This window comes from Lepisma saccharinum, chromosome 22 (genome assembly GCF_977018435.1).
Source record: "Lepisma saccharinum chromosome 22, izLepSacc3.1, whole genome shotgun sequence".
Taxonomy (NCBI): domain Eukaryota; kingdom Metazoa; phylum Arthropoda; class Insecta; order Zygentoma; family Lepismatidae; genus Lepisma; species Lepisma saccharinum.
Genome location: NC_139250.1, coordinates 63,942,887 through 63,966,624, shown reverse-complemented (window position 1 = coordinate 63,966,624; position 23,738 = coordinate 63,942,887). Strand labels below are relative to the sequence as shown.

At 37.2% G+C, this 23,738-nt stretch overlaps 1 protein-coding gene across 1 annotated transcript in view; it reads left to right on the top strand.

Moving 5' to 3' along the window:
• The window catches only part of Nup75 (nuclear pore complex protein Nup75), a 62,976-nt gene that overhangs the window by 7,394 nt on the left and 31,844 nt on the right, over positions 1-23,738 (top strand). The window contains exons 5-6 of the mRNA XM_083143692.1: positions 2,619-2,878; positions 18,804-18,926. Coding sequence (XP_082999818.1) covers positions 2,619-2,878; positions 18,804-18,926 — 383 coding nt within the window. The remainder of the gene's footprint in view (positions 1-2,618; positions 2,879-18,803; positions 18,927-23,738) is intronic.

Below are 23,738 nucleotides of genomic sequence, written 5' to 3'. Positions count from 1 at the left end.
TGTCAATTGTACAATTACTGATTAGAATTTTTAATATATTCGAGTCTATTTTTCTTATTTACTTTTGATTGTTCACAATGATGATGAATGGTTATTAGTAGAGTGCAGAAGAAACAAAATCAAAAAAACCTTAAGTACATCCATGTGTATCACATAATTTTTCATTTTAAACATTACAAAGAAAGTATTGTGAGAAATGAAGATATACTCGAGTGTTCACCTTCGCTCATCCCTAGCACTGTTTTCTGAATACAAAAGGAATGAGTTGTACTTAATTACGTTGGTGAACTCAAACCTCTCTACGTCAGCATACACTAAGGAGGCAGACTTCAGAAAAAAACTATCCTCTAATGATAATTAGTCACCACTTACAACCTGTAATATTACTTACGTGAAATTTAGAAATACGAAATTTCTGAATTTCACGTAAGTAATTTTAAACCGCGTTTACCGCATCCATCATGAACTTGTAATGTGTTCGGATTTTCGGTCAAATATATTCTAGTTTGTGAAGAGCAAATCCTTGAAGACTGTTCTTGGTTTCTGTGAAGCTCCGCCACTGTTCAGCGGCTGGTAATTCCCATTCCTCCAGTTGCTTTATGGATGCACAAGTGAGTGAACACAAAATTCCCTCGATTTACGGTACAGCTCATATAATTGTACATTTTTACTTGGATTCCTCACTGCAATCATAGTTTAAGGCAGGATCAGTGCAAAATGCATGTTTAGGTGCAAAGGGGTGTTTTAGGTGCAAATTAGGAGGAATGATGTACCACGGAATGGGTCTATATGTTGATATATAAGATGTGAGACTCCATATATGGAAGAGTCCAACATTATTTTTTTGTAGGTGCAGCACCGTACTTATTAGACAGAATTTGTGAAGGTACACTCTCAGCGGCTTGTCCAGATCAGAATTTGAACCTGGGTCCTTCAATAGAGATTATGAGCCAACCACTCGACGTGCTCTGCCTCCGAGGAAGATAATCAATTTTAATTTAACATTACAATTAACCAGTAGGATTTTTTAAAAACTTCCCGTAGAAGTTTCCAAGGATTTGTAGTATGTGTTAAAATGTTCTACTTCATGTACATTTAATGAACAAGAGCCATAGACATCATATGGATTTATTTTCCTCAGGTTCAAGTGAATTGGTGCATTGAAAATAAGAGCTTGAAAAAGGCAGTGTAAATGAAATCCCAAAACTTGTAAATAAAAAATGGGCCCCTGGGGAAGAATTGATTCACAAGTCAGAGAAGACTGAGTCCAGCGTTCTTATGGACGTGACGTGAAAATAGTAATCTCACCGAGTCATAAAATGCTACTTTCTGAAGGAATGAGTTGCACCTCTTCCAGATATTGGTGACCTGAAATATGGTATTGCACTGTAGTGTATGTTGGAATCTGAAAGGAACCCCTTGACCACAATTAGTGAGGATAGAATTTTCTCTGGACAGGGGGTGGTTATATTTAATATATACCTAGAGGCATGCATGTTTCATTTTTGACGAAAACACGAAATGTGAAATAACACATTGTAATGTTAATTTTTCATGTTTCTGAAAGGTGTGAGGTGCATTTTCCTACCTTGTTTTGTCACAAAATGGTGCAAAATGAACTGCAAAATACGGAATAGACTCTTAAACATGAAATGTAGATGAATATGAAATTTAGAGTTTATTTACCGACGCGACACTTTTTGAACTTTGAATTATCCTGTGAGTTATGCAGTTCACAGAAAATTGATTAATTCTTCTGTAAATATTCGAGAAGAAAAAATGGGCCCCTTTATACAGGAATAAACTTAATACTCTGGTAACTACATAAATGTTCTATTAGAAGGGATATGTTTATTTTGTGTAACAGGTGCATTTTTTAAATCAAATTTAGGATTATTTTCACAATTTTAAAACCAAAATGTCATTTTACATACCACTTTTGATCAGATTTTTCACCACTATAACAATGAAATTTAATTTTATTTACTGCTGTTTTGTACCGAAATTTTGCTTTTTTATTTACCAAAAATATGTGCCTCTGTATATACCTATATCCCATAATGTAATGCCAAAGTTTGCTGGGGTGGTGAGCAGGACATATTGAAGCTTCCTTCTCCTTCTCCCTCACCATCTGGACTGTTAGAATTGTCAAAGGTCTTGACAACTGCCCTCACACATCATCATCCATTAGATGTATATATGTTTTTGTCCTGCATTTTGCAACTTAAGCAGTTAGTAGAGCTACGGGATGTGAAAACCCAGCACCATCTTGGCCTGTAGCAGACGCTGCTACTCCAAGGAGAAGAGAGACTAAAATATATTGTTTTATCATTCCAGTATGTCATACCTTCACATGTATATAAATTAACAAATAAAGACAGAATCGAAATTTCATCTGCAGTTTCCGAGAAATGACGAGTTATTTGCTGCCATGTCGGGCTGGTTTCATTTGATACTGTTCATCCTTAAAAAGGTTTCAATTCAAAAAGTAGAAACTGTGGTAACACACACAATTGCAATGAATTTTAATAATTTTTAATTTTTGTCAAAAATATATGAATTCCCTATTGATTTCAATGAATCACTGTCACTGTCACTTAATATTATTGTCTCCAAAGGCAGTGCCCTCATTCCCTTGCTGTTAGAGTGGATCCAGTTTAACTTCGGGAAGCCACAGGACAAGATGAACCAGATTCTGAAAGGTGGATACAACGACCTTCCTCCAGAGAGGCACCCTGACTACTGGGACACGGTGCTTGGCCTTGTTTTGCAAGGGCGGATGGACAGTGCAAGGAACATGCTCCAGGCACACACTGCATCCCAGTCAGACATGTTTGTGTGTGCGAATGAGCTGCTGCTCAAGATGCCACGCTACAATGTAAGTGTTTCCCATTGGATATGGTTGTGATAATTTTTTATTACACTTGTAGGGTGAATTCTGTAAGTTTCATGAGTTTTATCAATTGGGTCCCCAAGTGAAGTATGGAGAGCATGGCCAGTGCTGCAGGCTGTGGGTAGTGACATTCTTTGTTAATGAAAGACAGCTAATTTAGGTACTCACGTTTTCCACGTAGATATTTTAGGTAATTTTCTATTAATTTCGGTAGCCACTGCCACCATCCTCGTTGGAATATGTTGTGTCTTTGCTTGGCACGTTCGTGCAAAAGGCAAACGTATGGCTAAACTTCTACCAAAGAGCCTTCTCCTACTGTTCCAGAGAAGACCTGAGGGACAACATAGCAACCATCATGGAACTGGCACCAAAACATGGATGTCCTGAATGTCAACTCACCACATGGTGCAGCAAAGCTGAAATCCAAGTCAGACAACCTGCACCATCAATGCAACCAGATCCCAGTAACAAAATTAAGTGGTTTGCCTTCCCTACCATCCTACAACATCCAAATAGCACACAAACCAACCTCCAAAATAGCTGACCACCTAAACAAACACAAACGATACTTCCTCTCCCCCTCAACAACCCAAGTGCCTATGATGCTGAATGCGAGTGCAAGGCTCATTACATCGGCAGATCCATCAGGCCTATCAGTGAGAGAATTCAGCAGCACCTATTAAATGCGAAAATGGCCCAACGGACTTGCAAAGCATATCAAATTCCACAACCATACAATTGAAAAAGTACATGTCAAATACAAAGCACACACTCTCATAGAGACAAAAATGAAAGAAACACACGCCATCATGCACTACGACCATGGACTCAACATAGATAGTGGTCAGGCACACCATGCCTGGCTTCCCTTACTGCAGCAATTAACACTGGTGAACAGCAGATGACACATACGCAGACATACAGGTGACAACAGCACGCCTAGCGGCGATTTAGGAAGAAACAGCAGAAATGCACCAAGCAACGACACAACAAATTACTTAAAACAGCTTTGCGGAAAGTGTGAGTAACTGAATTATCTACATATTACCACATCTCTCATTCCCTAAGTAGCTGACCAAGGCAGTTTATTAAGATAAAAACACTTAACAGGTAACGTTTCAACCCTGTAACAGGATCTTCCTCAGAGGAAGAACTAAACTAAAATGATGAAAGAAAGATTCATACACATAGCAGGGTCACTAGCCACACAACCACAAATCAAGTTGACAGTCCTTATCTAGGAAGATTTCTCGAAAGGAATTAAACATATCACCTCCTGACAGTTGTTGACTAATGGGTCTACTACACTAACAGGTGATTGGCAGGTCAGGATTAGCAAGAGTCTAGAACCACCTGCTTACCACTCCCCCTCCTCTCCTGCTTTTTTGGTTATGGATCAATACCTCCTCATCTGGTCTTCTTATTTTCCCTTCTTTCTTCCTTCTTCATACTTCTTTTCTCTTCATTCCTTTTCTTCATCCTTTCAACTTTCTCTAACACACTCTTCCATTCCTGTGCGTAGTATATTTCATCATTTTAGTTTAGTTCTTCGTCTGAGGAAGACCCTGATACAGGGTCGAAACGTTACCTGTTGAGTGTTTTTATCTTAATAAACTGCCTTGGTCAGCTACTTAGTGTTTTTAATATGGAAACAAGGCTTAATTATATTACTCTCATTCCCATAGTATGAAAGACAGCTGACGACCACGAAGCGGATTTTAATCAATTGACTTGATCCTTTTATTTTTTACCATTTTTCTTTCCATTTTTATCCTTTTTACTAGAGCTCAGCCGGTACCTTGCTATGAATTGGTATCACTTTCAACTGATACCAGTGCCAATACTCTTACAGATTCCCACCGATACCAATACTTGAAAATTGCAATAATTAAAATTTGTTGAAAATATTGATTAATATTGGTGTGTAAATATTCTTGTCTAATTATGTGCATCAATTTACCAAGAAATTTGCTTTAGAAAATTCAAGAATTACATCAGAATATAAAAATAGTTATTATGTAATCACAACATACAGTTTTAAATGCAAAATTTGTGCATAAAAAAAGAAAGTGTGAATTTTGCATGATTTCCAGGATAATTAAGCTCCGAGAAAGTATCGCGTGGCTTTTTTTGTAGACTTTGTGAGTGAAAGACCAAAATGCTGCAAAGTATCAGCTGATATTGGTAGGTGAATTCCAACCGATACTTTGCGATACCTATACCACTGGAATCGGCTCAGCCCTACTTTTTACTTTTTATTGTGATTTTATTGGAGAGCCCTGAACAAAGATCCGACGACAGTGACGGATTCAAAATGTTGGTTTCAACAAGAACCTTCTAAGCCAGATCTGTATTTTATCTTTAATAATAATTAGCAACTGTGGATATTTAAGATATTACTTGTGAAGTTTGTTGTGGTGTTCCTGTAGTTGCTTCTTGCTCAGTGCATGAAAGCCATTCTCACACGAATTACACAAAGTGGAAGACAAATTTGTTCTTTGAAAATTATCACCTAGTTGCAGACAAAACATGTACGTATGTAGTAGCCTCAAACTTAATTTGTCCAGAAAATACAATTTAAATAGATAGTGATACAAAGGACCATTGTGTCTGTAACTGCTCTTAAAAATATGATTAAAATTAGCAACAATGTGTACGTTAGAGTATATTTCAACCGGAAGCACTGAAAACTTTCCATGAACAACACAATGCGACTGACTTTTTAATTTATTGCATTCTTAAGGTCAGTAAAATAACTGGTTTCACCAAGTTCATGAGGCCAGTTGTTTTAATTTGAATCATGCATTTCGATGTGACTTATGGAACCTTGCTATGAATTGGGATGAATTGTTCAGAAAATTATTGTATTGTGTAAACTGTGCAAAACAATCTGCAGGGTTCCCACACTTCTGGAAAAACCTGGAATTCTCAGGAAATTTGAAAAAAGTAAAATTCTCAGGGAAATCTCAGGGAATTTGAAAAAAGTAAAATTCTCAGGGAAATCTCAGGGAAAATCATCTAAATGGCCAATAAGTCCCAGTGAAGTACACCTGAATGGCTAGAATATCCTCCTACCTGTTGATTTTCTTGACACAAGCTGCTTTGAAGATACAGGCTTTAGATGTATGTTTGTTTTCCATTACAGATTAATTGATATTTTGTCCATTTGTAAACTTGTGTTTCTGAAAAGTGTCAAAATATTTCTTTTGTATGTGGTGTGTTTGAAATGTTATTTTGTGCACGGTAATACAGTTGGAAAAGGTATTTAACTCACACAAATATCTGCGCACGGGGATGCCATTTTATTCTTCATTTAGTTTGGTTTCAGAAAATGAACTGATATGAATATTTCCCAGTACTGTAAAGCTACTGATATAAATTTTACTGATTCTGATAACAGAATATCTACTGAACCAATACAAAATTGTAGAATATTAATTTACCTCCTCAATGTATGTAACCAAGTGAATCATTGTGTTTTACCTTTAATAATGAACTGCATTTTTAGACATTTACTCTACAAAGCCATGACATAAAAATTGTATGTTTTTATTCATAAAAGAAATAAAGAATTGCTAAAGCAATATTACTGATACACAAATATGCCCGGTTGGCCACGGTGGCTCAGTCGGTAACGCGTCTGACTACCATGCTAAAGGTCCCGGGTTCGATCCCCGGCCGGTTCAAATCCGGGAACTTTTCTAACGATGGAAGCGGCCCCGGCGCCCACCCAGCGTCGAATAACATGGGTACCTGGGGGAAACCCTGGGGGGTAAAGGCGGTCAGGGGCGTGATGCTGATCACATCACCCCCACTCACGACCGGATCAAGAAAGTGTGGGGCGTTACCCCCACACCCCCTATACGCCTTCATGGCATGGTGCTAAGCACAGGGGAACACTTTACCTTTTTACCTTTACCTTTACACAAATATGCCCATACCTATAGAGTAAGAATTAGTCTGCTTCTGCTGGGTCCCCAGTCACGTAGGCATCAAACAAGGATATATTTATGGGGGGGGGGGGAGTGGTTCGTCGGACCCTCCCAAAAGACTTAACCAAGTACTAAAATTAAATAATGAAAATATGCTTCTTTAGCATTTGTTGTGTAATTGATTGTTATTAATTTCCTCTAAACTTATTGGAAGGCTATGAAGGACAGTACAAAATATTTATGCTTGCACACTACTATTTATGATACTATGCATAAAATATTAATTAGGAACTTTACTTTTCACCAACTAAATTACATGAATTTCTTTGTCAGGGCACTGGTTTTATGCAAATTATACTGATCTTAACTACTGTAAGCTAGATATTGAACAAATGCTGTTGTATCTCTATTCTTATACCGCCTTTTTTATTCTTGTTATCATCATCATGATTATTATTATACCTGAGACACTTCGGACACCCCTTTCCCCTGAAATGTGTTTCTAGATATATGCCTGGCATCAAGGGGAACGAAGGAGTCGATGCTACCGCCAAGTCTGCTGATGCAGATGGCAATGTTCTTGACAACCTTCTGCCAGCTATGCACCTGCATAATGTTTATGATTGTTCCCTTCTTGACTCGTGGCAGGAAGAGTGGGATGAGGTATCATGGCACAAGCTTCGTGCTATCAGGCCCATCACTGGTGCTTGGTGTTCTTCATCCCTCCCTCCCGACAAGAAGAAGTCACTCTGCTTCGATTGGACACGTCCATCTCGCAGATCGTCATTTGCTGCAAGGGCTGGACCCTCCACTGTAACGTTTTTAAGTGTTAGGCACATTCTTCTCCCATGTGCTGATTTTAATTTCTCAGGCAGAGTTTTAACCTTCCCAATGATTTATCATCTATCCATGTTTGCAGGAGTTGACAGTGTTTTATCACATGATTTATCTTTTTTGAGAAGAGTGGGCCTTTTACACTGTTTCTGAGCAAGTTTTATAGAGTATCTTGTGGAATTCCCTTTACAGCTTGCATTTTTAACTTTTCCTAAGGGGCTCTTTACACCCCTTTATGAATTTTAAGGTAAGGGTAGATGAGGGGATTTTTTTTCTATTTGCTTATGATGAAAAATGTCCACATGTGCCAAAGCACCCCAAAATTTTAAATCAATTGATCAGTCAATCAATCAGCTAGTCCATCTCATCTCTAAGAATAATAATAATAAGGTGGTGACGTTATAGCTATGAGGGAAAATGGAGGTAATTGTAAAAAAAAAAATAATAAAAAGAAAGAAACTTAAACAATACTACACTGAGTATTGACTACTCTGGAAAAAAAATGAAGATTCAGGGAAAATACATTTCAAGTTAATATAATTAAGCCTTGTTTCCATATTTAAAAACACTAAGTTGCTGACCAAGGCAATTTATTATTAAGATAAAAACACTTAACAGGTAACGTTTCGACCCTGTATCAGGGTCTTCCTCAGAGGAAGAACTAAACTAAAATGATGAAATATACTTCACACAGAAAGATTACATACACATAGCAGGGTCACTAGCCACACAACAACAAATCAAGTTGACAGTCCTTATCTAGGAAGATTTCTCCAAAGGAATTAAACATATCACCTCCTGACAGTTGTTGACTAATTGGTCTACAAACTGACAGGTGATTGACAGGTCAAGATTAGCAAGAGAGTAGAACCACCTGTTTACCACTCCCCCACCCCTCCTGCCTTTTTGGTTATGGATGAATACCTCCTCCTCTGGTCTTCTTCTTTTCTCTTCTTTCTTCCTTCTTCATACTTCTTTTTTCTTCCTTGGTATCAAAAGAAGTGTTCGGCAGGAGTGTTCTGCCACAAAAGAAGTGATGTGGGTGATGGAACTAAACGTAATTTTATAAGGAACATGGAAGACCGAATGAAGAAGATATGCACAGAGAAAGGGGAAGAAGAAACCAAGATTAATAGCCTGTGGGAACAACTAGAAGGGAATGGCTATGAGAAGAAAGACAGACACAACATCAACAGAAGAAGGAAAGAGATAAAAGAGAGAGGACTGGAAGAGAAGGAAGAAAAAGAAAAAGAGAGATGGTTTGGTATAAGAAGTATGGGCGATGCCACAGAGAAGATATGCAAAGTGCTGAGGAAAGTGGGTATAAGAACTTACAGGAAGGGAGGACGCACTATTTTAAGTATAGCCAGCAAGTAGAAGGAAGAAAAGAGAGAGGAAGAAGAGGAAGGGGTTATCTACGAGGTGAAGTGCAGAGGATGTGAAAGTGTATATATAGGGGAAACGAAGAAGAGACTTAAAGACAGGTTAAAGCAACACATGGATGATGTGAGATTGAAGAGAGACAGGAATGCCATATTCAAACACACTAGAGAAACAGGACATGAAGTTGAATGGGATTCGGCTAGGCGAATAGGAAAAGAGAAGAGAGAACTAGTGAGAAAATGGAAGGAGGCCAAAGAAATAGAAAAGAAAGGAGAAGACATCATGAATTGGAATGGAGGACTCCAGATAAACAAGGAATGGAAGAGAGTGTTAGAGAAAGTTAAAAGGATGAAGAAAAGGAATGAAGAAAAAAGAAGTATGAACAAGGAAGAAAGAAGAGAAAAGAAGACCAGAGGAGGAGGTATTCATCCATAACCAAAAAGGCAGGAGGGGTGGGGGAGTGGTAAACAGGTGGTTCTACTCTCTTGCTAATCTTGACCTGTCAATCACCTGTCAGTTTGTAGACCAATTAGTCAACAACTGTCAGGAGGTGATATGTTTAATTCCTTTGGAGAAATCTTCCTAGATAAGGACTGTCAACTTGATTTGTTGTTGTGTGGCTAGTGACCCTGCTATGTGTATGTAATCTTTCTGTGTGAAGTATATTTCATCATTTTACTTTAGTTCTTCCTCTGAGGAAGATCCTGATACAGGGTTGAAACGTTACCTGTTAAGTGTTTTTATCTTAATAATAAATTGCCTTGGTCAGCAACTTAGTGTTTTTATTTCAAGTTACCGTGGGAACCCTGAATGTGACATATATTTAATGATACAGTGTATTCATGGTTTTCATTTCCACAAAATCAACATTTTCCAAGTAAAGAAAAAGGGCACAATAAATTGAGCAGAGCCGACCTGGGTATTCATTGGAATATAATTAATGATATATCCTATACTTCCCAGAGTCAGTATCCTGTGGGATCTGTAATATGCCAAGTGACGCTTTGGCAATCTCAATATTTGGAAAATTATGCAAGATATTTTTTTATAATTTTGCCCCAGTATTGTCCGAAAAAATAATTTTATTATTAAATGACAACAATATGTAATATTCTGACGATTTCATATGTTAAATTATGAATAATTTCAAAACAAAACTACTAGATTTGTGTGGCATATTTTCACTGAAATTCTATACTTAAATGCTGATAGTGAGTGTCCCTTCATTATCAGTCATCCTCATCATTGTAATTAAAGTGATGCAGTACGTCCAAAGTACTGAGGATCGTGGCACTCAAAGAAAACATTCACCATGAACGGCTGGTGCTAACCTTTTATAACATGTAAAGTCACGTCCAAGCAGCCACTTTCAACACCTCATATTATAATGGTACTAGACCATTATAATATAATAATTTAAATAGCTTGACACTCTAATTGGAGCTGATATTATTCTTCGGGAAAAATTATACTTACATTTTAAAACTTTCTAAAATAGCCTTAACTCAGAGTACACTTCTGTACTTCAAGTCCTTTGAAAAATTTAAGATTGACGATGTAATTGTAGTTGAAATTGATCAATGTAGTATTTGCGTAATATCGATACGAGCATGAAAACTTAATCGAATTTAGATTCTATAGGTTTTTGGTGCTTATGTGGTTACACACTCGTACGCATTTGATTTGCGATTGTATTCTGTCAAAATTAAGTTATTTTATCTCAAAATCACATTAAAATTCACAATTCTAGATTAGAAGCGTAATTTTTCTTGGTAATCCCAAGAAAGTAAAACTGATCATTATTCATGGTGGTTGCGGTAAACGCGGTTTAAAATTACTTACGTGAAATTTAGAAGATTTCGTACTTCCGCGTTGCACAATTTAATGGTTCAATCCTATTAATTTCGAAGATCCACTGTCTTCATTTACAAAAGGGTACGGCGTTTGAAGCGGAGATGGTACCGCGTCACTACTTTGTTTGTTCCCGGGCGGCGGTGGTTGCGATTTTTCCCGTTCGGCAGCACTGGCGCGCGCATCTTGGTTTGTGTCGTCTGCTTCCTGTTGTCCGGTGGTGTTGTCAGTTGGGGGTTGGGGGGCTGGGCAGAATTGCTCGGTAATGTGCCGTTCCTGTTCCCCGCGTGACTGGAGGGGGGTCGGGTAGGTGCATAGCATCTTTTCTTTTTCGGGTCGGGGATCTTTCTGAGGACAGGGTGCCAAGTTGGGTGTGCTTGCCCATTGTCCAGGTTTAGTGCTGGTTTCTGCTGGATGATGGCATGGGTTTCTTTGATGGTGTTTTCTATGACAGAGCCGGTTGGGTGAAGTATGGATATGGAGGAGATGGTGTGGTTCGTGGAGTGGAGGTGTTGGGAGAGGCCTGATTTAGGTGTGTCGTTTTTGGCATCTTTTACATGTTCGTTAATCCGTTCTTGGACGGTGCGGATGGTTCTGCCAATGTAGGTGTTGTGGCATTGGCATGTGGTCTTGTAGACACCGGGGGATGCAAGTTTGGGTAGGTAGTATCTCTTGAAGTTGGGTAGTGCCCTTCCGATTTGGGATATGGGTTTGTGCGCTACTCGGATGTTGAAGGGTTTGAGGGCTTTGGCAAATTTTCCAGATGTGGTGGGGTGGTATGGAAAGGCGATCCATTTGGGTTCAGGATTTTGGTTCGGGTTATCTCTGTTTCTTGGGTGTCTGAACTGGGCTTCTGTTTTTGCGCACCACATGGATAGTTGGCGCTCGGTGTAACCGTTGTTTAAGCCTATTTCCGTTACGCACGCTATTTCATCTTGCAGGTCATCTTCTGTGCAGCTGTGTGTGAATGCTCTTCTGTAGAAGTTCATCCATACTCCAGCTTTCTGTTTTGGTGGGTGGTTGGATTTTGCATGGATATACTGGGTGCCCGAACCTGGTTTCCTGTATACGGATGTGACGAACTTGTCTTGGAGTCGTCGGATGCTGAGGTCGAGAAAGTTGAGGTGGCCATTTTGTTCCTTTTCAACGGTGAAGTTTATGTTGGGATGTATGTTATTGAGGGCAGTTAGGAGATGGGTTAGGTCCTCTTCCTGCTTGTAAATGACTATGGTGTCATCGGCATATCTTTTGTATCTTATATGAGCAAACTCTGGTTGGGTGAGAATTGACTTCTCGGCCACATGCAGCACTATGTTGGATAGGGGTGCGGAAAGGGGGTTGCCCATCGCTAGGCCCCCTGTCTGGTGGAAGAAACTGTCCTCGAACTGGAAATAGTTGTGGGTGAGGCAGGCTTGTAGAAGGTTGCAGATTTCATCAGTTACAAATGGAGGCGTGCTATTGCTGAGTAGCCATGTTCTGGTGGAGTCAAGTGCAAGGCTGATCGGAATGGAGGAGTACATGTCCACTACGTCTATGCTGGCTAGTTTGAAATCTATGTCACATGGGAAAACCCTTTTTCCTGCTAAACATTAGAAACTTCTGGTTGACATTTATTAACTTAAGAAATAAAAGAAGCATCAGAATAACTTATAATGTAATTTATTGTGCATAATATATTATACAACAAAATTCAAGTAAGAAGTAGGTACAAAATAATGTTTCTCACATGAAAAATGTGTACAGGTTTGTATTCTGGGAAAATGGTGATAATTGAAAAAGTTGAAAACACTGCTATCTTTAAGATGAAGAGAGATGTATGGTGACGTTGTACAATTTTGAGCAGATTAAATCTAGCTACATCTTGTTATAAACTAGATGAATCTGTTGATTATTATGTCACATTAAATCTGAATATCCATATTGGATAAATGTTGACATATAACCCGTGCTGGTAAGTTGGGAATTGCAGAATTCTAAAATTGAAGATACACATGTGACATGAAGAGGATCTAAACTGAATATTTATTGCATGTGTAAATAGACTCAGATAAGTATGGTTTGATTGACAAATTTGGTAAATTGAATCCTACAGTAGATTGAAAGGATTTATTTTCAAGAAGCTCGAGGTGGGAATAGGGCAAAATGAATGGGAACGGATACTGCCGAACCTTCATATCAGTCATATGGGTATGCACAGTTCGTGCTCTTGCAGAACATACAGTCCTCGCGGCCGAAGAGCTGGCTTCTTCCTTGCAATGTTGCCATTCTAACAAGTGAACTTAGTGAAAGCTTATAAGTAGAGCCCGGAAGTTCAGCCATTTATTTTCTTTAAAATAGGCAGGCAAAAAGGCATTTGAGTCATTCCATGCCAAATCAACATAGATATGTGCAATTTTTAACCTGACCATCTTCGATTTTCATGAAATTTGGGGAGTTGAAACTATGCATAGAACTTAGTAACTATGAAAATTTTTAGTCTCGTGAGTCTTGTAATTGTTAAATTATTCAAGGTCAAAGTTTGCAGAAATTGCCTTTTTTGAGCCCGCTTAGCTATACTAAATGTGCTGTAACTCCGCCCCTATTTTGCCTAGGAAGCTCAAATAAAGCTTATTGTACAGGGAATTGAATAAGCTTTCCAGTGATATATGACAAGCCTACCTTTGGATAAAAATATAATTTTGTCACGTGACCTTGACTTTTGACCTTGAATATCTCAAAACATGTCATCACCAAAAATTGTGAAAAAAATATATTTGGTTCCTCATTCCATACTATAAAACATATCAATAAATCATTCTGGGACTGCAATGGGATCAGAAGATACAAAATAATATGTGGAACTATGTGACTGATAAAAGCCCCATTACATGAACTATGAAGAGTCAAATGTCCCTTAACACCCCCTACAAAATGTGAAGGAGTTATCCTGGGTATAATTGGTCATGAAAGAAATAGGTTAGGCACAGGGAGATCACTAAGCCATGTGTGTCAAGCGCAGATCCGGCATATTGTTGACCGCCATATTGAATTCAACGCAAAAATTTCAAAGGAAAGGGGGTGATGTGATATATCAAATGAGGCTAGAATTTCACGAAAAATGAAGTGACGAAGGTTTATCCAACATATATTTAACCAGCAAAAATTTATTACTGCATGCTTGTAACCATTTTCTCCTTTTCGAGGTGTTAAAAACAAAGCATTGGAATGCTACTAACGTGTTAGGAACTCATCGAGATCACGCTGACATCTTGGGAGAGAAAGAAGTATACGCACCATTGCATATGATTTTAATCAGCTACATTCACCAAATAGTTGAATAGTGAAGAATATTGGGAAAAGTATCTCAAACAATTACGTGACACTTCCTTTGGAATGAAAAATTCTTCAGTGACGAGGCAAATTTTTATGTTCACGATGAAGTTAATAAAAATAATATGCAATATCTGTGATTTGCTCAGTCGAATGGTTGTTGCTGGTAAGCTAATTATGTGGTATAATGTACGGCGAACGGAAATGGTTGGTCCATATTCAACAACGGAACCTTAAATGGTGAGGACTTCTTGGATGCGTTAAGTGAACAGTTTTTTTCACCCTTGCTTATGGGATATGGCACTTTTCGAGAGTTTTGAAACAGGACAGAGTGTGACCACACTATGTAGACATTTTCGCAATTTCTTCATGGTAATTTTCTAGGTAGATTGATGGGCACACGGGGATCTATTAAAAGGCCTGCACATTCCCCAGATCTAACATCTTAGGAGAACTTTTACCTTCAGAAACATTTGAAGAGAATGGTGCATGCACTAAAAGTCCCTGATATTGACCATCTGAGAGAAGGCATAGTTGCTGCTTGCGATGTTGTTGCACATGCTACATTACCAAATGTTCTATGCGAGTGTGAGAGACGTCAACGAGTGTGCTCACAGGAACATTGACAACATTATAATGTGCCTATATATCGTAAGTGAAAGATATGTGTATAACTTTTTGCTGGCGTAAGATACGTTGGAAAATCCTTCGTCACTTCATTTCTCGTGAAATTCTAGCCTCATTTGATATATCACATCACCCCCTTTCCTTTGAAATTTTTGCGTTGAATTCAATATGGCGGTCAACAATATGCCGGATCTGCGCTTGACACACACGGCTAGTGATCTCCCTGTGCCTAACCTATTTCTTTCATGACCAATTATACCCAGGATAACTCCTTCACATTTTGTAGGGGGTGTTAAGGGACATTTGACTCTTCATAGTTCATGTAATGGGGCTTTTATCAGTCACATAGTTCCACATATTATTTTGTATCTTCTGATCCCATTGCAGTCCCAGAATGATTTATTGATATGTTTTATAGTATGGAATGAGGAACCAAATATATTTTTTTCACAATTTTTGGTGATGACATGTTTTGAGATATTCAAGGTCAAAAGTCAAGGTCACGTGACAAAATTATATTTTTATCCAAAGGTATGCTTGTTATATATCACTGGAAAGCTTATTCAATTCCCTGTACAATAAGCTTTATTTGAGCTTCCTAGGCAAAATAGGGGCGGAGTTACAGCAGATTTAGTATAGCTAAGCGGGCTCAAAAAGGGCAATTTCTGCAAACTTTGACCTTGAATAATTTAACAATTACAAGACGCACGAAACTAAAAATGTTTATACTTACTAAGTTCTATGCATAGTTTCAATTCCCCAAATTTCATGAAAATCGGAGATGGTCAGGTCAAAGGCTGTGTTGATTTCGCATGGAATGACTCATTTATAATGTTTAAAAATAGGCACTAAAAATGGGAAAAAAGGCACACTTGAAAGTCACTTACTTTTATCTATAATTTCTGGAAAAATGTTAATGAAGCATACATAAAACAAGCAAATGTAGCTGGACTCATTTCGATAACAGCATTTTCACCTTTTAGAATATCACAAATTGTTTTCAATTGTTTCAAGTCATCATTTGCACTCACTACCCATTTGCACTTTTCCACAACTGACCCCTTTTCTCCTGACACCTCCATCATCTGCTGCATAGATTCCTCGAAGATTTTCATGGATGCTACAAGAGTCTCACCTCTTTTTTCTAGCTTTGTAATTGTCTCTGGCAATGCACCATAATGTGCAAAAATAAACGACAGTTCATTCTTCAGTTCTGAATAGCACAGGAGTTTTTTTCACTTCACGAATTGAAGCGGCTTCATTTTCTGGAAGAGCATCTATCACCTCACTGATTTGTTCAAGGTGGTTAGCATAATATATAGCTGCTGATATCCAGGTTCCCCATCTCGTCAAGACTGGTTGCGGAGGTAAACTAAGCTCAGGTGCAACTTCCTGAAATTTTCGGGTTCGAGAGGGAGATTTCAGAAATATCTTCTTTGTGTTTGAAATCAACCTGTCCACTTCTTTGTGCAGCACTCTAACATTTTCGGCGATTTTGTGCATTGCGTGGGCTACACATGTGATATGAAGGATGTTCAAGAAGAGAATTTTCAATGCTATGGCAGCCTTCTTTATATAGGGAGCTGCATCACTGATAAAAAGTAACATGTCATCATGATGTACACCATCTGGCCAGAGCAGAACTAGCCCGACCCTGTGGCCGAGTGATTAGCACATCGCTCTGCGACGCCAAGGGTCCTGGGTTCGAATCCCAGTCGGGCTTGGTTGTTTGTGAATGTCCATTCATCAATTTCATCACTCATCCCCATCTTCGAAAATTAGCCAAGAGGCACAAAACGCGAAGTAAAATAAACTAAATCAATCAATCAGAGCAGAAGTAGGGAATTTGAGAATAACTGAGCTATTGACGAACCATTGGCTCTCTCTAGTTGTTCTGACGTGAGAAGAAATGACGAGGATTCTCCGCATGTTGGTTCCATAGTTCATATGATGACGTTGGCTATTCAGCATCCCATAGCGTCAGTACTTTCATCTGTTTAAATTGAAACCTTCTTTCCACCAACTTCAGCACGAATTCTTTGCAGAGCTTCTTCGTAGCAGATGCTTAAATATGTTTTTCGCAGCGTAGATTCCGACGGCACAGTTTCTTTAGTGTATTTCTCCAGAAATTTCCTCAGTGACTTGTTTTCCACATTCCAGAAAGGTATCCCTGCTTCCATGAAAGCTTTGCACAGTTCAAGAGAAAACTGAGATTGCCTGTTGGATGAAGTGCCCACTGTTGAAATTAGGGATATCTTCATCTGTCCAACCTTTTTGGCAACTGCAGATTTATGTTTTGCTGTTGACACATGCTGAGATATAAAGTATTTATTCTCATGGTTGAATGTTTTTTCACATATCTTGCAGAGAAGAATAGTACCATCTGTCAAAAATGTGCTTTCACCAAATTCATGCACGTAACCATGTAACGTACCACTTAATAGCACACTAAATTTCGGCGTGATGACAACTACACGATCCTTTCCTTCCAAAGTGCAGAACTAAACTAAAGATAGAGAACTTGATTTTGGAATCCATGCAAAGGCCCTTGGGCATTAGTGCTGTTTCTTGTCAATAACCTCCTGACACGGACGCTGGACGTGATGACGTAATTGTGCAGGTGTTCTGTAACAGGTTTTCAGCAGTCAATCATTCACAAGGACATTTTAACGGAAAGGCAATATCTTAACTCAGCATGAAATACTATTTTTTTAAACACACTTTTCTCCTTCAGCAATGTTGAAACATACGTGAGTTCAATATAACTTAAATAAGGTGAAAATTATTCACATAATAAACGGAAGAAAAATAAATGCCAACAACGTTTTTTGGGAGAAAAATAATTTATTTACACATTTTTTAAAAAAATGTTCAAATTTCATTCAAAAAAGGCATTATGATTAAAAATAGGCAGTGGTGTCCCAAATAGGCAAAATAGGCAAAATGAAAAGGATTCTAAAACATTCGAAACAACATAAAAAACGTATATCCGGAAAATTTTTATCAATATATGCAGTAGATAAAAAGAGGCATTTTGTCAAACTTCCGGGCTCCTACTTATAAGCATTTGAATTGTCGTATTATTTGATCTAATATTTCTGGAACTTAAGTTTGATTGAAGCATGTTTTAACATCATATGATGTGATATAGCCAACGTACATCTATCGTTCGTGGCATTGCAATTTGTAAAATTCTATTTGACAAACATAATATGTAAATATTAATCATATTTTAAAGCAATTTACAACATCGCTTAGCATGTTATGCAATATAAGTTAATGTTCATTTCTTTTGTAACTTCGCAAATAAAATATTTTTGACGTGAGTCAGATATCGGTGTAATATTATTTCTAATATAATAATATTTTTTTTATTAAAGAATGTCTCTCCGGTTAACTGTTTCATAATAATTGTTTTACCGTTCTTCACAAGTATAGACTTAGAAGGTGTAGATTGTTTTTCCTATGAAGTTTTCTATGAACAGCATCTCAATATAAGTAGGCGTAGTGCTGCAATGTTACCTTACTAACATATAAACAATTAAACTGAAGTATAATATGGTTTATATTTGGGTTTGGTAATATTGTTCCCCTCTGCATTATCGAAGGTTAAATTAGAATGCGACACTTGTTAGGTGTCGTCAAATTAGATTATTGAGACTCAGTTTGTCTCAACATAATGTAATCATCAGTCAACTCATAGCTCAAGGTGAGTCCACCTATAATTTCATTTGCATGTGTTGGTTATTTTGCACATTATGTGCAAAAAACCAAAGCCAATAGGGAGATAACAAAAAATGCTGTTCCAGAACCAATCGTAACTTCTTTATTTTCTTATTGTGCAACTGTGGTTATGCAAGCAGTCAAGGAAGTGTAAAAATCCTGTATTTTGATTAATAAAATGAACACTGAATTTGGGAAAAAAATATCATCGAAAAATTGGAGTATGTAATTATAACTTTTGTCTGTTGTAGCTTTACGAGGGACCTTCAGCTGTAGAATTGCAGATGAGGTGGGACCGCTGGCAAGGTACATGCAGGAACAGCATTAACAATGGCACCTTCTCAACAAGGGGGGAGCTGGAATTTATAATAAAGGTATGTATAGGGATGTAATTTTTATTGTGTGTGAAAATATACATGGCCCTTTAGGGAAATTTTTTAACATTATTAGTTTTGAAATTATTGGTTTAAAATAGTAATAATTTTTCTTATTTGTTGTTAATTCTGAAGTGATACATTGGTGGTTGCATGTGGCTGGCTTAACTGATCTCATAGGCTAAAGTTGATTTTAGTGTATTTTGACATCTGAAAATGCTGAAGTTTCACAAAGCTTCTTTTGAGTTCACTTTGTGCTGATGGACCAGTCGGGACTGGATATGTATGCCGAGTGCTATATTCTGAAAATTTAACCTGGTTCACTGGAACAATTCTTATTTATTGTATGTATTTATTACTCCCTCTGTCCCATAATTATAGTCCAGTATGCCAAAATGGTAGTATAGGAATGACAGACGAAGAGGCAGATGGAAAGCACAATTTGTACTGATCCTTGAGTAATAAAGTTGTATGACTCATTCCCGTGTTTCATGTTCTTCTTCTGTATACACAAATGTCACAGTTTGAATATCGGACAATTATTATGACACAACAAACAAAAATGTACCGGACAATAATTATCGGACAGAGGGAGTATACATTAATTAGATATAATAGAAATAAAACACCAGTGCTAGTAAGACAAAAACAGAAGTCTGACAATTTCAATTTTTCCAGCAATTTCTATATTATGAAAAAAGAAAAAAAAAGTTGTTTTACCGGCAGTAAACCATGTAACATGGGAGAATACACCACTGTATATAGTTTAAGGTGGGATTTGAATCATTCTACATGTCTCCACTGTGAAATGAATTCAGGATATTTTGATTACAGCACATAAAGATATCTCCTTGACGTCTTCACTATAAATGATCGCCTCCCCCCTCCCGCCCCTTACCAGAGATTTACTTAGCAACAAATTACCAGTTTACAGATTCCACAGAATCAGATACTTAAACCTAATAGGTGGCACTTAAAAGCAGTTATCCACTGCCCCTACCCATGAAATAGGGTTACATTAATCCGCAACTGATTTTCACTTATAACACCATTAAGCCTTGTTTGCATGATAACCAGAAACTCAATATGCTGACCAAGGCAGAATTATTTTATTTTAAAACATAAACTAAACGTTACGTTTCAACCTTCTAGCAAGGTCTAACAGAGTGTGAAGAAGACCTTGCTAGAAGGTTGAAACGTAACTTTTAGTTTATGTTTTAAAATAAAATAAATTCTGGCTTGGTCAGGATATTGAGTTCTTGATTTTCACTGTATATCTTGCTTTTTTTCCTTAGGAATTCATAATCTTGAATTATTTCGTTAAATTACACTGGGGAACAAAATAAAGATTTTATTTTGCGGCATAAAGTTTAATAACAGTTTCAGCACACAAAACAGCTGTGATTGCCAATTGTATGATTGGTTCAGTTGAATTGACTCCAGTTATAAAAATAAACACACCATGGAAAATGGAGGAGGTAAAATTACTCTACGCTTTTCTCGGTAATATCAAAATTTGATAATGGTCTGAAATTCCTATTAAGAAACTTATTTATTTATTTGTAAATTGTTGCTAGGTAACTTATGAAGCATTGCTAAGCAATATATCGGACACTCAACAAAGCTTAAGGAAGAATACCAAAACATAAAAATGGTTTTAGAAAAAAATTGAATATGCTGAACATAAGTGGCTCATGTGTGTGTGGATTTGAAGATGGTGAAATTTTTACTAGCACAACAAAGTGGGTACACAAAGTATCCCTGTTTCCTATGTTTGTGGGATAGTCGTGCTAGAGAAAAGCATTGGACGATAAAAGTTTGGCCCCCAAGGGAAAATATTAGTAGGAAAAGCTAATATCATTCATGAACCGCTGATAGATAGGGACAAAATCATCCTTCCGCCACTGCATATTAAACTTGGGTTGATAAAACAGTTTGTCAAGGCCTTAGATACAAGTGTTGATTGTTTCAAATATATATGCCACACTTTTCCAGGACTAAGTATAGAAATATTGAAGGCAGGAATCTTTGAGAGACCACAAATTCGTACACTTAGAAATTATGCCAATTTTACAACTTACATGTCTTACATCGAATCTGAGGCCTGGCTGAGCTTTGTGTCCGTCGTCAAAAACTTTTTGGGGAATCACAGAGCAGAAAAGTACCCCGATATAGTTGGAAATATGTTGAAAAATTTTGAGAAATTGGGAGCTAATATGAGTGTGAAGATACATTTTCTACATAGCCACATTGACAGATTCCCTGAGAACCTTGGTGATTTTAGTGAAGAATGGGGAGAAAGGTTCCATCAGGATATAAGGATAATGGAAGAAAGGTACCAGGGACGGTGGGATTGACACATGATGGCCGACTACTGTTGGAGCTTACAGAGGGATTGTCTTAAAAAGCAATAGAGCAGGAAATCGTATAGAAAACATTTCACATAGTTTGTTACTTCATTGTGTACATATTTTCTTAATTATTATAATAATAGGCCTATATAAATTTATTTTTATAATAATGATTGTAATCACAAAAATAAATATTAAATTGTTGTTGGAAGTTCATTTATATGTATGTCTTATGTTTCCGCCATTTTGGTTTAGTGCATTTATTTCATAAATTAGAGCCAATTCAGGAAATATATTATCATATCATTATTCAGCAGCATGAAATTGCCCTAAATTAGCTCTCAAACACTGTGCCGCAATTTCACTGTTCCCCAGTGTTATTTGTAATGCATTATACACTCCATGGAGTCTCCAATTATCCAGGTGTCTTCCAGTCAAGAAAGTCAAGATAAAGTAATCAACAAGTCAATAAAAGGTCATGAAATTATACTTATGCTATCACAATGACTAATTGATTGATTTGGTTTGTTTTCTTGACTTTTCTGCCCCTTTTGGCTAATTGCGAAGTTGAGAATGAATGGTACTAAGATGAGATGAATGAAGGGACAACAACACGTTTATACTGGTGTGAGTCCAGACACCAGAGAGACTCCAGCCTGTCAAATGCAGTCCAGGGTACATTAATAGATAAAGATGGCCTCCCCGATGGAGCAGTGGTTGCGTTGTTGCCTTGTAATCCAGGTGTCCCGGGTTCGATACACGGTGGAGGCACATGGTAGTTTGGATACCACTTTAAACTGTAGGTCAAGTCTCGATTAGCCTTACTGTGCATAAAGTGGACTTAAAGCACCAACTTGAACTTGAATATTAATAAATAAAGCAAGTCTAATTCTCTTGGTAAATCCAGCTTCAGTTTTCATCTTAACTGACCTTTTGGTAGTGGTAGGGGCTTTCATTACATAAATATTTATTTTCTTAATTACTAATTTTCAACTTTACCTAAGTTGGGGGTTGAAGGTTAAGAAAAACAAAAATAGGTCAAGAAAACATAAAGAATTTTGGATTTATTATTTTGATAGACACCCTGATTATGCAAACTTTGAAATTGCGAATTACTTTGCACCACATTGTGTGAAAATCCTATTTTGAAATGACGAGAGAACTTATGCTTATAATTAAAATGGAATACTCGCCGACTGATAACACTGGGGAACAAAAAAAAGATTTTATTTTGTGGCATAAAGTTTAATAACAGTTTCAGCACACAAAACAGCTGTGATTGCCAATTATATGATTGGTTCAGTTGAATTGACTCCAGTTATAAAAATAAACACACCATGGAAAATGTAGGAGGTAAAATTACTCCACGCTTTTCTCGGTAATATCAAAATTTGGTAATGGGTTGAAATTCCCATTAAGAAACTTATTTATTTGTAAATTGTTGCTAGGCAACTTATGAAGCATTGGGGAATCACAGAGCAGAAAACTACCGCAATATAGTTGGATATATGTTGAAAAATTTTGAGAATTTGGGAGCTAATATGAGTGTGAAGATACATTTTCTACATATCCACATTGACAGATTCCCTGAGAACCTTGGTGATTTTAGTGAAGAACAGGGAGAAAGGTTCCATCAGGATATAAGGATAATGGAAGAAAGGTACCAGGGACGGTGGGATTGCCACATTATGGCCGACTACTGTTGGAGCTTACAGAGGGAGTGTCCTAAAAAGCAATACAGCAGGAAATCATATAGAAAACGTTTCACATAGTTTGTTACTTCATTGTGTACATATTTTCTTAATTATTATGATCATAGACCTATATAAATTTATATTTATAATAATGATTGTAATCACAAAAAGAAATATTAAATTGTTGTTGGAAGTTCATTTATACGTATGTCTTATGTTTCCGCCATTTTGGTTTAGTTGCATTTATTTCATAAATTAGAGCCAATTCAGGATATATATTATTATATCATTATTCAGCAGCATGAAATCGCCCTAAATTAGCTCTCAAACACTTTGCCGCCATTTCACTGTTCCCCAGTGTAGTTAATCAATATTTTGAATTGCCTTTTAATTACAATTTTGAAGCATCATTATCAGTTAGAGTATGTATGAGTGTGGGTATTGGTTCAGAGTGGTGTTTAAAAGTTCTACTACCTTATTGACACCTGGGAATGATCACCTGGTTCCTACATCTACCGTGGGATGACAACTTCAACCATGAGATGACTTTCTTGTTTCTTTCTTTCAGAATCCTCAGCATATAATGTCACATTAGTTGTTTTTTTCTGATCAAAGTTGTATTTTTTAATGTTAGCCAACATTTTTGAACAGCACTACCTTTGTCATCTATCATGATTTAGTTTTATTTATAAATAAGCTTTCTTAATATTTCTTTGAGTAAATGAGTTTGCAACTGATTCTTTTCACCTCCTGTAGAGCAACCACAA